This window comes from Pocillopora verrucosa, chromosome 8 (genome assembly GCF_036669915.1).
Source record: "Pocillopora verrucosa isolate sample1 chromosome 8, ASM3666991v2, whole genome shotgun sequence".
Lineage (NCBI taxonomy): Eukaryota > Metazoa > Cnidaria > Anthozoa > Scleractinia > Pocilloporidae > Pocillopora > Pocillopora verrucosa.
In genome coordinates, this window is record NC_089319.1 from 18,180,073 (window position 1) to 18,194,684 (window position 14,612).

Consider the following 14,612-nt stretch of genomic DNA (forward strand, 5'->3'; position numbering starts at 1 on the left):
CGAAAATAGGCGCTTTTTATTTGCGTTCCCATAATTGTTCGTTAATAGGTCTGTTGAAATTTTTCGATCAAAACGTGCCAAGTACTTCTGTTAGAATTTTGAAATTGGGGAACACAGCTTCGAAGGAAAGTTCTTACTGAGGGCAGATATTTAGCAATACGTCGCGTAGTCAAACATGACACGATTTTAGTGTCTGTAATTGAAAACCTAGGCATATTCAATTTAGCCCTATAACCATAACAAATACCAGACGTTGTAGAGTTGACATCCGGCAGCATTCGTTCGCGGCTGATCAACCTTTGTCTAGGAAAAAATTTTTCTGAGTAATTCTGAAAGAAGGAAGGAAAACTGGTCATAATGGCTTTGTTTCTATTTGGGAGCCGAGTGGGAGAGACTAAGAAAACAAAGAGAACGAGTTGTTGCGAGTCGTACGTAACTGCGATGCAAAGATGGTTCCTACTGCCTTTGTTGATCCCTGTCCTCCTGATATTGTAATGCATATCAGACCCGCACGCATGCTTGACTAGAAGCGCTTTTTGTTACGTGTTCCAAATATAAATAGACTTTATTCCTATTGGAATGCAAATTTGAGCTCTCAACCAGGTTTTAAGTTTTCTTCATCACGTTTACTTCAATTTGAATCCTTGTTTGTACATACAAAATTCTTCTTGGGTAGGCAGTTTGAAAACCTTCAGTTTTTGAATACTCGAGAGCGCTTTGAGCTCTAGACATTTTCAAACATGATAACGATTTCGCTTGAATTCGCTGATAAGACAATATGTAGTTGAAAGGGGTGGTTACGTCACCTTTAGTAGCGTCGTTTTGAGATTTCTCTTAAATTTGCGAGTTTCTTTATTTTTCACGTGCTAAACCCACGCTTTACATTAGGATTTATGCAGCGTGGTGTTTCATAATACATGATGTGTTATTAATCATATATAAACCACTGTCAATGAGGAAAATCGTTATCCTATACCACTCTCAAGACAAAAATAACTGAATCAGTTTACTTCAGTTTTAAACAAGATTCTTTTGTGCGCGAGATAGTTTGGAAACCATTTGTGTAGTGCAGAAAGCGAAAAATAACAAAACACTTTACAGTGAAACTTTTTCAGCATAGCGTTTGTTTCACTCATGCGGAACATAACGAAAGTGAAATGCACATGGTTTAGGGTTCGTTTACACTTCGTTTTCTAAGCGCCGCGACGCATCAAACTTCCGCTTAAGTGTCCATTGATTTATTTATGTACTTAAATTTATTTCGGTAAATATTTAGTGTATAGTTGTTGCTAAGAAGTGGGCAACTATATTTAAAAGTGTTAATTTTGAAAAACTCATTGACTCTTTGAAGGAAAGGTGTTTCATTTTCTTCAAATGAAGAGATGAATCCGCCTGTTGGTGTGTTTCAATCGGTTAGTATTTTTTCTGTGTTTCAGTTTCCTTCTTCAATTTAAATTCAGTCCGGATCAGTATTAGATTATGTCCTGGTGGTTTACAAATGTTGAGTTAATTTCCTTTCAGGAGCAATCATTTCCACGAAAAAAAAAGTTTTCTAAAATGCTTATTCGGATTTGCAAGGCAACTTTCATCGCTGAAATTAATAACGATGAACATTTTCCAATTGTTCAGTAATTCGTTAGTTTTTGTCGTGAGATGGAAATTTTGTCAGTCAAAAGTACTTTGAATTTTAGTTTTCACTTTCATCGTGTCGCATCCATGTATTAGGACCGAAATAACCTGTTTCTACTGTCTTCCGGTTCCACAATCTGAAATTTTCGTGGCAATGTGGGGAAACAATGCGAAATCGAAAGAAAGATGTCCTAACGTCTCCTTTATCAACATTTGGTTGAATTGTTTTGGTTTTTTTTTCACTTTGACGAGTTTTGTTAATTAAACATTTTTTTAACGTAGCAGAAGTACAGAGTTTTCAGATTCGGTAATCCTCCTTTGTCAAATAACTAACGAATCTTTTTTTTTTTGCGTATCTGTTTTTATATCCGACAGAAGTGTATTTGTATGCGTAAAAAAGGAAAAACATTGCTGTTTCCGTTGTATATCAGATATTTGCATCTAACCAGGAAAATTTTCACACTTCTTTAAAATTTTGATGTCGCAGCTCCGATATCGCAGCTTTGAATATGCACAGTACAAGAAATGTTTGGGATGTTTGTTATTCTTTTGTCTACATAGGATGCAAACGCAAACAAATTTAACTGACTCAAACTCCATTCGGTCTTCCAAAAGGCACAGAGAAAAGTAAATTAGGGCTTACGAAATAAACAAATGCTTGATCATGACGGGTAAAGGTACGAACTTTTTTCGAGGAACTTTTAATAGCTGGTTTCATTAGGTGTTAATCGAGAAGAAAGTATTTTCTATTTTTCTCGCCGACTTTTGTGATCTATTGACAACAAACTACAGGTACCTCGGCGCCAATTACGTCGAAAATGTGTTCAATTTACATGCAAAAGATGATCGATGTTTTTTTTTTCTGAAGCATCGCGTGCTTTTGTGACCGCTTGTATGTTTTCCCCGCGAGAGAGAGCGTTCTGATATTTCAAGTATTCCTCAAAAAAGGTCGCAAATATTGCGCGACTGCCAAAAATTTCGAACGTGCGAATCTTGTTTACAATCCACAATGGAGCAAAGAGTACCACTGCGATCGATTTGAATAAGAGAAGAGATTACCATAATAATTGTCAAACAACCTTAGTTCGCCCCCGCTTCGTACACGTTTCACACTTTTTCACACAGTTTATTTTCGAAATATTTCTGTGCATAACACAAGCGGGTCTTTTGTGCGTTTTTTCGTAAGAGAAATTGTCTCCGATATGACCGAAAATCGTCGAATTTTGGCAATTTGAGCTCTAATGTTTCTCTGAGAACGTCTTTCAAGGCATAACGTACCAAGCAACACTGTCTCGACACAAAAGTTCAAGCACTTAAGATTGCAAGTTTCGACGCGCGGTATAAACGTTGAACTGAAAAAGATATGTTTCTCGCAGTTGTTTTGGTAAGAGCGAAATCAGTTTCGTGAATAGCCTTTTAAAGAAACATTCCGACCCATTTGCGAAAGGAGTTGGTGAATCAATAATTTTCAATGTACAGTTTCTCGAAGAAAGGTAGAGGTCTTAACGAGGAAACGCTGGCGCGGAAGTTTGTAGATGTATTTAACAAAATAAGGAGAACTGCTTATTTTCCCACAGTTAAGATTTTTAATTACGAAATTGTTCACTTTTTGTACCAAGTAGAGTGACCAGATACAAAAATATTGAAATAATATTCAGTGTATTAAGCCTTTAAAACCGTAAACTTCGAATTTTGAACGGACTTTGTGGAAAGGCTGGAGATTCTTCAGTTCACGGTAAGATGTTGACCAAATTTGACGCGTTCTGTCTCATCTTGTTTAGCTCTGAATTCGTGAGAAAGGTATTGAATTTCGACTTTCATTAGCCATAATTGTGTTCTGTTCTGTTCTGTTTTTTTTTTTGTTTGAACTAGTGATATTGATTTTTGCAGTTGATCAACCTCGCAAATTGATTGAATTTATCATTTGAAATTTTCGCTACTTTCCGATTTCAGTTTCCACGATCTTAAAAGCTGTGCCGACGTTTTGTACCCGCGAGTCTACAATAATATTTTATGACAATAGTTTTTTTTACAGGTTCCTAATGATGAATCTGAGATTTTTCGAGTCTTTTTGGCGAGCTGCACTAAAAATGATTGCATTTACCCGACTGAAATTTTTAGCTTGTCCAAAGTCGCTTCCAGAACTGCTCTTTCGTAACTGAGACTGTTAGTCGTTGTAGTTCTGTTTGGTACGATATATTATATTATATTATGTTATAATCAGGTTTACCGTGAAAAAAAGAGAGATGAAAAAAATAACAGCAAGGGGGACTTGAATTACTTTGAAAATAACTTAAAAGTTTGTTGTAAAGCAAGTCTTGCAGTGCATTGCGGTGAAGCGCTTTACCTTCGCAAATTCAGAACTTTTGTTTATTTAAATTTCTTGTAACCTATGGTTTCTACGTCGGTTTATTCACGGCGATATTTTAACCATCGTGGCAAATTAATTCGGCGAAATATTGTCGACTTCATTTTGTTGTTCGATACACAACGCGAAAGGAAACAAAAATTTATGTTATTGAACAGATAACAAAATTATAGATATTAGAAAAACAGAGGAAACTGAACGCACTTGCAAATTACATATGTGAAAATTGCCCGGTTCACTTACTTTTAAAATGATAATCTGGGAATATCGAGAACCTTTCGATTAAGTGTTTTTTTTGTTGTTGTTGTTTTTTTTTTTTCAGAAATAGTGCTATAAAGCTCAAAATCATGGCAATATATTTAGACTGTCTGTTTGTACGTGTTTCCAAAGCAAAGTTCTGGCAATAAAATGTATATAGAATTCAGCTGGGTTCAAAATCTGCTGCTTTGGTTATGCTGGCGGAAACTGATGCAAATCCTGTTATGGAAGCTTTCCAGAAAGCTTAAACCAACTAAAAACGTTTCACTCCAATAATAAACCCATCCTTAATTGAAAAATAATCTTTTAATACCGATTTTTGTAAAAAATGCAAACAAGGGAAAGCTCGTGATTTTCAATGTTATAATTTTTATTTTGCTATATCAAAACAGTTTTTACAACGATTTCCATTTTATTTCTCCCAATAATGATCATTCAAAATGTAGGGCAAGAAGTTAGCTCCTAAATTAAAGCCGCCCTCTTTATCTTTTTAAGAAAATGTATATATTATACTTTGTCCGTGAATATTTTGATCAATCTGTGACTACAAGTGTGCAATTACCAATAATGATACCAAGCTTTCTTGCTTGCATTTCAGCGTTCACTGAAATCAGTACTTTTCATGTCTGAAAAGACGAATAAAACGACCGTTATCATGACAGTGATCGTAACACTCATCATACTCATGTTCTCGTGAATTTTTGTGGGTGGTACTCAAATGTATTTTATTTGGGATTGCGAGGTCTTCAAAATCTGTGATTGCTCAATGACAAGAGCTTTCCGCTTCCATCGTTTTATAAGTGTTCTCCTCTCTCTCAGCGGTTATGTGGGATGTGGAATTGCATTTAGCTTCTGGATAGAACACTTGTTTTATAATTTAAAATGTGTACAGGAGATCGCGAAACAGAGCACGTTTGCTTTCTATATCCCCGCCAACCCTGATATGCTGTCGTACAGAGGTCATTTTCCAATCTTTTGAAAGGCGATTATTGAATATGTCCCTAAATAGCGCATGATATCTTCACAGCTTTTTTCTAGTTATGGTTAGAGATAAAACCGCTTTTAGAGATTAATAAAATACAGTTACCGCTCCGAAATTATAAACACGTAAAGATAGAGCCTGTTTAAATTCAATTTGCTTTGCATCGAAGGATGTAATCAAGATGAAGACAGGACTTCCAAGCTCTTTCCCTCGCGCAAAACAGAACGGTGAACAAACAGCTGACTGCAACAGATAATTTTGACGCGTAGGATCGCCTGCAGCACTGTCAAAACAATCAGTTTTGAATAACCCAGACTGAAATTTAACGCCACTCTTTTAAATTTACTTCTTGCACACGTGAGGCGGAAATTGTAGCTCTTTGCAATGGAGAATTTGATCGAAGGTCTAGTGGTATGAATTTTCCGGCGTAACTTCGCGTGTGTTCAAACTATTCACCTATGATAGAGGGTCATTCGGTTCAACCGAGATTACATTGTAAGGGAATGTTCATATTGGCCAGTCACGGAAGAAAAATCATTTTCCCGTTTGAACTTACTTTTCTTAAGTTAGATGTACTTTACTGCTGCTATAAACGATGATGTAATTTCTGCCGCAAACTGATAATTCCTCAGCATCCATGTATCATTGTTCAAATACCACTTTTCTTAGGAAGCGAGGTAATGGTTTAGAATGCCTCTTCGCCCTGCTTCCGTAGCACCCTTTGCATAAACAGCTGACTATTTGATTGAACTCATTTTTCAATAGTAAGGTGGGAGTTGACCTTATCTTTGAGGTGAAGAAACTTGGGATTTTTGCGCGTGTGGAAAGAACCGCGGTTAGGGATAATTCTAGAGCACTGTCACTAAGATCGTCAACAATGATCTGACATTTTTTCATGCTGAAAAATAGAACTAAGTGTCATTTGTGTAAATGATAACTTGCTTTGATTTTGCAAGTCTTCAGCGGTAGTTTTTCGAGGTCAAGGAATTGCTTAACAATTCAGCTGTTTCGCTTTTAAGCGAGATCGATTTAAATCTCTTGCGTAAATCTCGTCTTCGTTTTCGCATTCCTTGTGGCTAGTTTTACCGATATGGCTCCGAGATCAGTAAGCACGCCAAGTTAAACAGGAAACTGTTATTGTAAAGCATAGTACATCTGTTGTGTCATAGGCTAACATTAAACGGCTCAGTATGGGCACAACTACATTGTGTAAATAAAACCATGGTTTAATAGTGAACTTAGTGGCGGAATCTAAATTCTCAGAATATTGCTTCATAAGGCGCGAGATTTCTTACGGTGAGACCTTTTCCTTTCATGGGCGATTCAGCACTGATCGCCATCAATCGAGAGGTAAGCTGGATTTTGAGTAACCGCAGGGTGTGTTTATAAGAGTTGCGCTTGTGTGAAATCGTTCAACCATTTATAATCGAATAAAAACGGATATAGATGACACAAAGATACAAAGATGTTAGGGGAAGCCACAAAATTAGAACGTGGGTTGATATGAAAATTTGATCGATGAACTAAATTTAAGACACAGGAAGGCCAATTATGGGTGACCTTCAAGTCACGTCTTGTTGTTCCTGGGAAACTTAGGCTCACTATTTTGAAGCACTTTATTTTCAATACTTCAGTATTAATCTTCGGTGTTTTCGTGCTTTTTGGTTTCTTCCAACCATCCTTGTGTGTCAGAACTGAACACTACCAAGTCACAGTGGTTTTTTTTTATAACCTTTGGTTAGAAACAAAACCGCATTTAGAGATCAGTCAAATGCAGTTACCGTTCAGAAATCATGAACATGTAAAAGTAGAGCCTGTTGAAATTCAATTTGCTATGTATCGAAGGATGTAATATTAGTAAAGACAGGACTTTCAAGCTCTCTCCCTCGCATACCGCAGAGCGGTGAGCAAACGGCTGACTGCAACAAAAAATTTTGCAACAGATAACTTACACTAAGAAGACGAATTTGTAGCGCGCTGAAAATGATTTATAGCGAATTGACGTATAGGGTTAAAATGTTTCCGGCGGAGGTCCAAAGTTTTGTGCTAAAAATAATCTTTTTCGCGAAGCTGAATCAAACTACCCTATGTTCTTATTTCACTCGTTATCCCAACCAAGCTTTGTTCGTTTTACATAAAATGAAAGGGTCATTTTCCACTTATTTCGACTCCAAAAACTAGTATTTAAAGCTGGTCTTCAACTACGTTACCTTCCAGTAAAATACAAGAACTAGCCGGCCAGTTTTGTCGGTCAGTGTAGTTAATCCTGTTTTTAACTAAACCGTTTTGGCCGACCTGTTTTGGCTGAAGTTAATTAAGCCCTCACACGCTATGTAAGTTTTGACTCCCAGACAGTAACTTGCCTAAATATGATCAGATATTTTGACCAAAATGTAAGTCGGAAGTCACTTTTCCTTCACCATGAATAGTTTGAAATCGTCTACAGTAGAGTCTACCAATGATCTTAGAGTAACAACGAAAAACGACGTTTAAAATGCGGTAGTCGGGTTGAGATGATTCATAAACGGTGAAAAAATGCAAAATTGGGGTCACCTTTATGTAAGTTTTGGTCGAAGCGCGTGTTTCGATGAAGTTCATGTGAAAGATTACTGATATGGCGTTTGTAACTCTCTATCATTAATATTTATAACACAGTCGTGTGCACTATAAAAAAAAAAAAATCGGATGACACACTTGAACTTCGCCCTCAAGTTTTGAAAATGAATCATGGAGCGGATCGTGTCTGAAATATTTGGTAACCTTAAGCTAGATTGCTCGTCTAAAAAAAAAACACGTTAGCTTTGTAATACGAGAAACAAGCTGTCAGAACCGGTAATTTTCCTACTTCTAATGCTTCTTTCAACCTTTCGGCCTCTTTGAGAATGTTCTAGTCGTAGTTTACGACACTCGTAACTGGACAAAACTTCTCACAGAAGGTGCTTCATCGAGAAATCATTACTCATTCGTCTTTGTAAATATTTCGCAGAAGAAATTAAGTTCTCCACTCGTGAAAATATAATTTTTTTTTTGGCCTCGTAATGTCGATACTTTTTCACCTTTACACCTCGGTTGAAACCTAACGATCGTCTCTTTCTTTTTCAAGTTGTAATTCTGGATTGCATTGTTTTGTTCTACTGATTTCTTTCGTTGAATGGTCCGAAAAAAGAGAAATTCGTGCTTCCCTCGGCAGCCAAGCGCGTGCCAAACTAAAAACATTTGTTATCTGAGCACAACTTTTCCCGCGCTAAAGACAAGTTCCACGTAGTAATTACTTTCCTTTCTGATTGTTTGTTTTGTTAGTAATCTTGTTCCCTTCTTTCTTCGTGATTAGCCGTTGAAATCTCTGCGTGATTTGATTTAGGTTTATTGACTCTTGCTTTAAAAGCACTCCAAAACCCTCACCAAAGTTTTAATGTATGATGAAGTTTTCTTTAGTGTCCCGTCCAGCCGCATCGTAGCAGGAAGCGACGAAGAGTGTTTCTTTTCCCCGTGGATAGGATGCCAGTTCATTTCAGGTTACCCCAGTTTCTCAACCGGCTCCCCGACAGTTGACTGCCACCCATTTTTTACCCTTGGGTGGAGACAGGCACTGTAGGAGTAAGGTGTCTCGCCTAATCACACAGTGTGCCGGCTTCCCTCCCTCTCTTTCCCCTGAAACGCATACCAATAAAATTGTAAATGAAACCTTCGTTTAACTCTTTTCTTTTCAGCGATCCCCATGAGTCTTCCGTACGGGATGCTTGCGGGACAAGGTATGGACCCGCGGGCGCTAAGTGCGGGGAATCTTCCCTACCCGTATGGTAACCCCATGATCTACTTCCAAAACTTTGCTGGTTACGGACAAGCGCAACGGAGCGAAGAAACATCAGGTTCTAACAAGTGCAGCAATCCATCGTCTCAGTTAAGGTTGGTTTTGAGAATACCAAGTTTTTCAATATCAGTATTAGTTATCACAGAGTCGGCAATGATCAGCAAAAATTTTAAGATTTACTTTATTTCAGGTACTGGGTGTTCTGGAAAGTGGTAATACCGACAGGTTTTTCTGTGCAGTTCTACCTTAAGTAGTAGCTTAAGAAAGCTTTTCGATCGAGTGTCATTAAACCAAAACCAAGGAAATCACAACAGTTAACCTTTTAAATCCTAAGAGTGACTAGCATCTAATTTCTCCCCACAATATCTCCCCTGAATCACACGTTAAGGTCATGAGAATAAAGGAAATGGTCACTAAAGAAAGAAGCTTTTGATTGGTAAACAAATTCTCCTTGTCAGCACCTTAGGAAATGTATAAAGAACGGTAGGGAGAATATGCATTCTGATGTGAGGGTGTAAAGGGTTAATCAGAAGAAAGTAAATCTCACACAGAGCTAACGAGAGCGTAAAGTAAAAACAAACAAATTCCAAAAGCGCGGAAAAACGCGGATGACCAAGTCACGATTGGGTCATGCTTTGGATCTGTTTTTTTCGTTTAGATCTGCTGATACACTCGCCCGCTCTACTAAGGAACCCCTGCGAACTGAAAGTGTTATTAAAACAGTAACAGACAAACAGGACACTTTAAAGAAACAGAGCGATGTAGACAAAAGAAGTTCGGCCGAAACCCAAGGTTCCAGTGTTCCTCTGAGATATCCCGACAGAGGAAAAGGAAGTGAAGTTAGAAATTCGGATGACGGAAGAACTAAAGGACCACCATCGCGTGACGCGCCAGGTAGCGAGGACGTGCCCCGCCGTGACAAACAATCGATTGCAACCGAATACGACCGGACACGCGATAAAATTTCGAAGGCGAAAGGTTTCGAACATTTAGCAGTTGATTCTAACGGAAATAAGAAACCCACTAATGGGCTGGCTTCAGCCCGTCTTGTTGAAAACGGTCCTGTTTCTTCCTCTTCGTACGAAAAAGGCTACACTTCTGAAGCGCGCTCTTCGCCTTATCCCGCAAACGAACCGCCCACTCTTGTTCCGTATCATAACACTTTACCTCCGAAAACATCCTCAAATACGACACATTCAAATATCCCATCGACCATGCCGAAACTCACACCTATTGCGCCACGCATAAGTAACGGTTCACCGCTTACCGTGGCTCATTCATCCGAAGCTGAACATAAAAGTTCTTCGTATGCAGCGTGGAGACCAAGCTATACTCATCTTTCGAATTCTGTCCCGGCCATGACGAGTCATGGTGGTACGGTGTCTTGGACCGCAAATTATCCTGGGGTAAAGCAAGCCCCAGGAGATAAGGTAGAAGAAAACAGTTGGCGTGCTAAACAACCCCCTCGGGAGGAACGTGATCAGAATTGGACAGGCGCTTATGAGAATGCTCAGAAACATTCTGCGAGGAATTTTTATCCAATGCAACCGTGGGACAGACAATCTTGTTATGGAACACTTCCATCGCAGCTGCGCGCCATTGGCGTGACAGATAAAGGTTTTGGCGGGAAAGACGTTGAAGAAGATTCGCGTGACGTTTCACGTGACAGTATGACCTCAGCCGAGCATTTGCAATCTAAACTTCCAAAAGCCCCTTATAAGTTCGGGTCAGGACAGTCGAGCTTACGAAAAGAAAACGATTTTGGCGGTGGTAAGATTCCGATAGGCACCAGCAACGACGAATATCAGAGAAGCCAGCCGTTTATGAGTCGGAACGAGAAGTCGGTTGTGGGAGAGTACGTAAATTACAATAATAAAAGTGAAGATGGAAAAGGAAGTAACTTTGTCGTTGTGAACAGTAAGGGAGGGTCTTTCCGACTCTCCGTTGAGAGACGCGAGGGAAACCAGAAATACCCGAAGCACGAAGTCGTTAAGACTTCGAGAATGGAAGAAAACAGACCCTCGAGTGGTTATTACAATAGTCATGATAGCCGAGACTTGAATGACCCATCTTTGGTGGGGATTCCGCGCTCGGAGCTTAAATCAGAAAAAGAGAAGGAAGGCGTTGATGTTGCGAGGACCGTTGATTACACCCGCACGAAAGACCAAAGTTCTTACAAAGAACACGCAGGAAGGAAACCGGATTCTCGCGAACTTGCGGCAGTGGGCGACGGCAAAAAGAATAATGATCGTAATAACAACAGTACATCCATGAGTGGGTTTCCTTTCTTCAAGTATAGCGCCGGTCCGAACGGTGAACAAACAAGATACGGTGAGCGTGGCGGCGGCGCTGTGCGAGATAACAAAGTATTTGTTCCCCCGAACGCTACGATTGAAATGTACGAGAAGAGGGAACAGGAAATGGAGAAAAATGGCTTCAGGAAATCCGACATTGCCTCGGCATTTTCTAGAAACTTAGTGGAGAGTAATCGTTTGTCGAATCCAGCTGAGGAAGTTGTGAAAAGGACTGAGGAGAGGAGAAACATTCCGAAGCAAGATGATATGAAATCAAAGCTGCCCACTGGGCGATTCGAAAGCGAAAAACGGGGTGAATCAGAGGAAATTTCTGCGGATAATAGCGACGAAAGATCGAGACAGTTGTCTAGGGAATCAGCTTCTCCGGATAAAAGAGCTCAGCTTCGGTTTCAGCAGTCCTCTGATAAGGCAGTAGTGTCATCGGCGGCTGGTGATGTTCGACAGCGCCGGCTTTCCTCCCCCTTATCTGAGCAGAGGAACACCACCGCGCCATCGACCGCCTACGGAGCGTCTGTGGCGCCTGGTCCTCAAAGCAGGATTGCTGCCAATGGCGGCAGTGAAGGGGTTTCGCGAGAGTCCACAATAGAATCAGGTATGTCAGGCCTAGGAAACCAAGCAGCCGCCCAGTTCCTTAGAATGGACGGCGGTGCTTTTCCCAACCCTTACTTTGCTTCAATGCTGGCGGCGCCGCAGGGTATGCCGGAAGCGCCGTTCCTGGTGCTGGATCCGTCTATTTACAGCGCGATGTACCGCACACACATGATGGAGGCTACCGCACCAGGAATGTTCCCACATGGAGCCTTAGCCGCTGACCCAGTAGCAGCATCATTTATGGTTCTTCACCCAGAGAGTTACGTTCCCGTTGGTAAGTTCAAAATTCTTACACAATCAAATTTGAGTATCTTGAAACTTCTGTCTTCTGTTGTTTCGCACAGCAGTGAGTCTGATTTTAAAAGTCAGAATCAGGGAGAAGTTTAGTTACTTAGAGTATTATGACTTTTTTCTTTGGGTTTCGGCGAGATTCTTTTGTTTATTTGTTTGCTTTGTCTGTTTACTTTTGTTCAGTTGCAGCCGAGAACGCGGCGTTTATGATGGATCCGCGATTCCATGGAATGTGGCCTCCTTGGGACGAAGCCCAGTGGCAACAGTTCTGCCAAATGATGCCAGCATATCAGCAACAACAATTAAAACAACAACAACAACAACAACAACAGCAACAGCAGCAACTTCACGAACGAAGCAAACAAGAGTTGTTGTTTAGTAAACAAGCTTCTCAGTTCCCTTTTTCGGCATATCCGTTCTACTATGGCGACAAGCATTTTGATCCACAGCGCAAGGTACTAAACTTTAAACTCCCATGAGTGACCAAGACAGAATTTCTCCTCACAATATCATTATAACATCAAGCAGACAAGTGATGAGAATGAGTAAAAATATCAATTAGGGGATTGTTAGTTGATCCAATACCAAATTCTCCCAACTAACATCATGGGAATTGTATGGGAGACAGTTAGGAGAATTACTTTTAAGATCTTGGGAGTGAAAGGGTTGATGCCATGTTGCCTTTGCTTTTCTTTTTTATTGTTCACGCCCCGTAGCTTTGTCCATGCAGGATTCAAGGGTCTTCGTCTTGAGATTTTGATTAATTTGTTAAATGCCAGTCACAAAATGACCCCCTAACCTTTTGGTCCTTAGAAGTGACTAGCATCTAAATTCTCCATACAGTATCACCACTGAATCAAATATTAAGGTCACGAGAATAAAGGAAATGATCATCAACTGAAGAAGCTTTCGTTGTAAGACAAATTCTCCTTATCATTTTTTGGGCTTGTTGGCCCACATTGATTAAAAAGGCCTTGCTTTCAACCCATTTTAAAACTGGTTCAAACCAGACCTTCCGCTCAAAGCCAGCTGTTACAACCTCGAAATTATTGTTAAGCAGGAGCGTGGCTGTTTTACCACTTTTGTTTCGTTCTAGTTAAATACAGCCTGTGTTAAGGGTTTGCCTAAGGAAACACTTGTTCCTTCGACAACGTTTAAGACACTCCTTTAATAGCACTCGTTGTTTTATTACCCCTTGAGGATGAAAGCCAAGATGGAAAGTCTGCCAGCCAGCAGCAAAAAATTCGAGACGTAAAACAGGAACAACCCGAAAGTCAATCCAAAGAACCAGCTCCAAGACCGAAGCCTGAAATCATCGCACCTCAAGAACACGCGCCACGCAGGCCTGCGTCCCGTGAGAGTGAAAGTCATGTGATCGGTCAGCAGCAGGAGACGTCCAATCCGCGTGAAGAGAAAAAGATTTACGACAGTCGCCAACTGAAAGAGGCCCATCAAAAGCTGACAGAGAAGTATAGAGTTGTTCAAGAGCAAATCGATGCCCAGGTAAGAGTTTCTGTAAGGGTGCTTGGTCGCCATAAAATAAAAAGTGGTTGCGGAAAGGTTAAAATTGACTTTTTTCGTATTGGAAAGCATTGCTGGTCACTGTCAGAAGAAAGCGGTGAAGCGTTTGTGCATATGACTAGGATTCGCGGCCCTTTATCTAGCATTCTGGCTGTCAGAACTAAGTTGTCCTTTTGAGGCAGGTGTGATTAGAACTTTCGCAAACCTAGAGTCGAATTAAAAAAGAGGGGTGTCAGAGCGGGCCAAGGCTGGAGCCGATTGCAAATGTCTGTCGACTTGCATTTGGTCCGATCAGGGCAGGGAAATTGCATATCCATTTAGAATTTAGAAAAATTATATTTCTTGCGGCCTCGGGACGCCTTGTGATGTTGTTTATCTCATCTCTTTATAAATCGTTTCCGCAGGGACAGTTCGCCAAACAAATTAAAGATTACTTATCACGCGACCCTTACTCTCATTTTCCATTTCCACGATCTCAGTCATCGTTTCTCAGGGATTTTCCAAAGGTGAACCTCACAGTTCCGGTGACTACCACTTCCTCTCGGACGCCGGAAGTAAACCGTGACAGCGCCTCTCCAAAAACCGTTTCCGCCGCCGTCACGTTGTCCAACTTGGAAAAAGGGCGCGGTGAAGAATCCCAATGGGCTGTAAGGGGCACACCCCCTCTAAAGACTGACCAGAACGGCGTTTTAGACCGCGTCAAGTCCCCCAGACCACACCCTTCCGCCGAGGCAGTCATAACTAAGGAAATAGGTAAGGCTGTAAGACTTTGCAGTTTACTTTGCTAGTGGTTTAAGTTTTGATTTGTGAAAGGCAAGTCTTCGTGGTATAATATGAAGATGTTTA

The 14,612-nt window shown here is 40.4% G+C and overlaps 1 protein-coding gene across 2 annotated transcripts in view; it reads left to right on the forward strand.

Moving 5' to 3' along the window:
- The window catches only part of LOC131795417 (BAH and coiled-coil domain-containing protein 1), a 30,939-nt gene that overhangs the window by 2,425 nt on the left and 13,902 nt on the right, over window positions 1-14,612 (forward strand). Inside the window, exons 2-6 of one of the 2 annotated variants that reach the window (XM_059112981.2) lie at window positions 8,948-9,143; window positions 9,707-12,228; window positions 12,429-12,700; window positions 13,446-13,748; window positions 14,171-14,519. In XM_059112981.2, the coding sequence (XP_058968964.2) occupies window positions 8,948-9,143; window positions 9,707-12,228; window positions 12,429-12,700; window positions 13,446-13,748; window positions 14,171-14,519 (3,642 nt within the window). The remainder of the gene's footprint in view (window positions 1-8,947; window positions 9,144-9,706; window positions 12,229-12,428; window positions 12,701-13,445; window positions 13,749-14,170; window positions 14,520-14,612) is intronic. The other variant, XM_059112982.2, reaches the window with a different exon arrangement.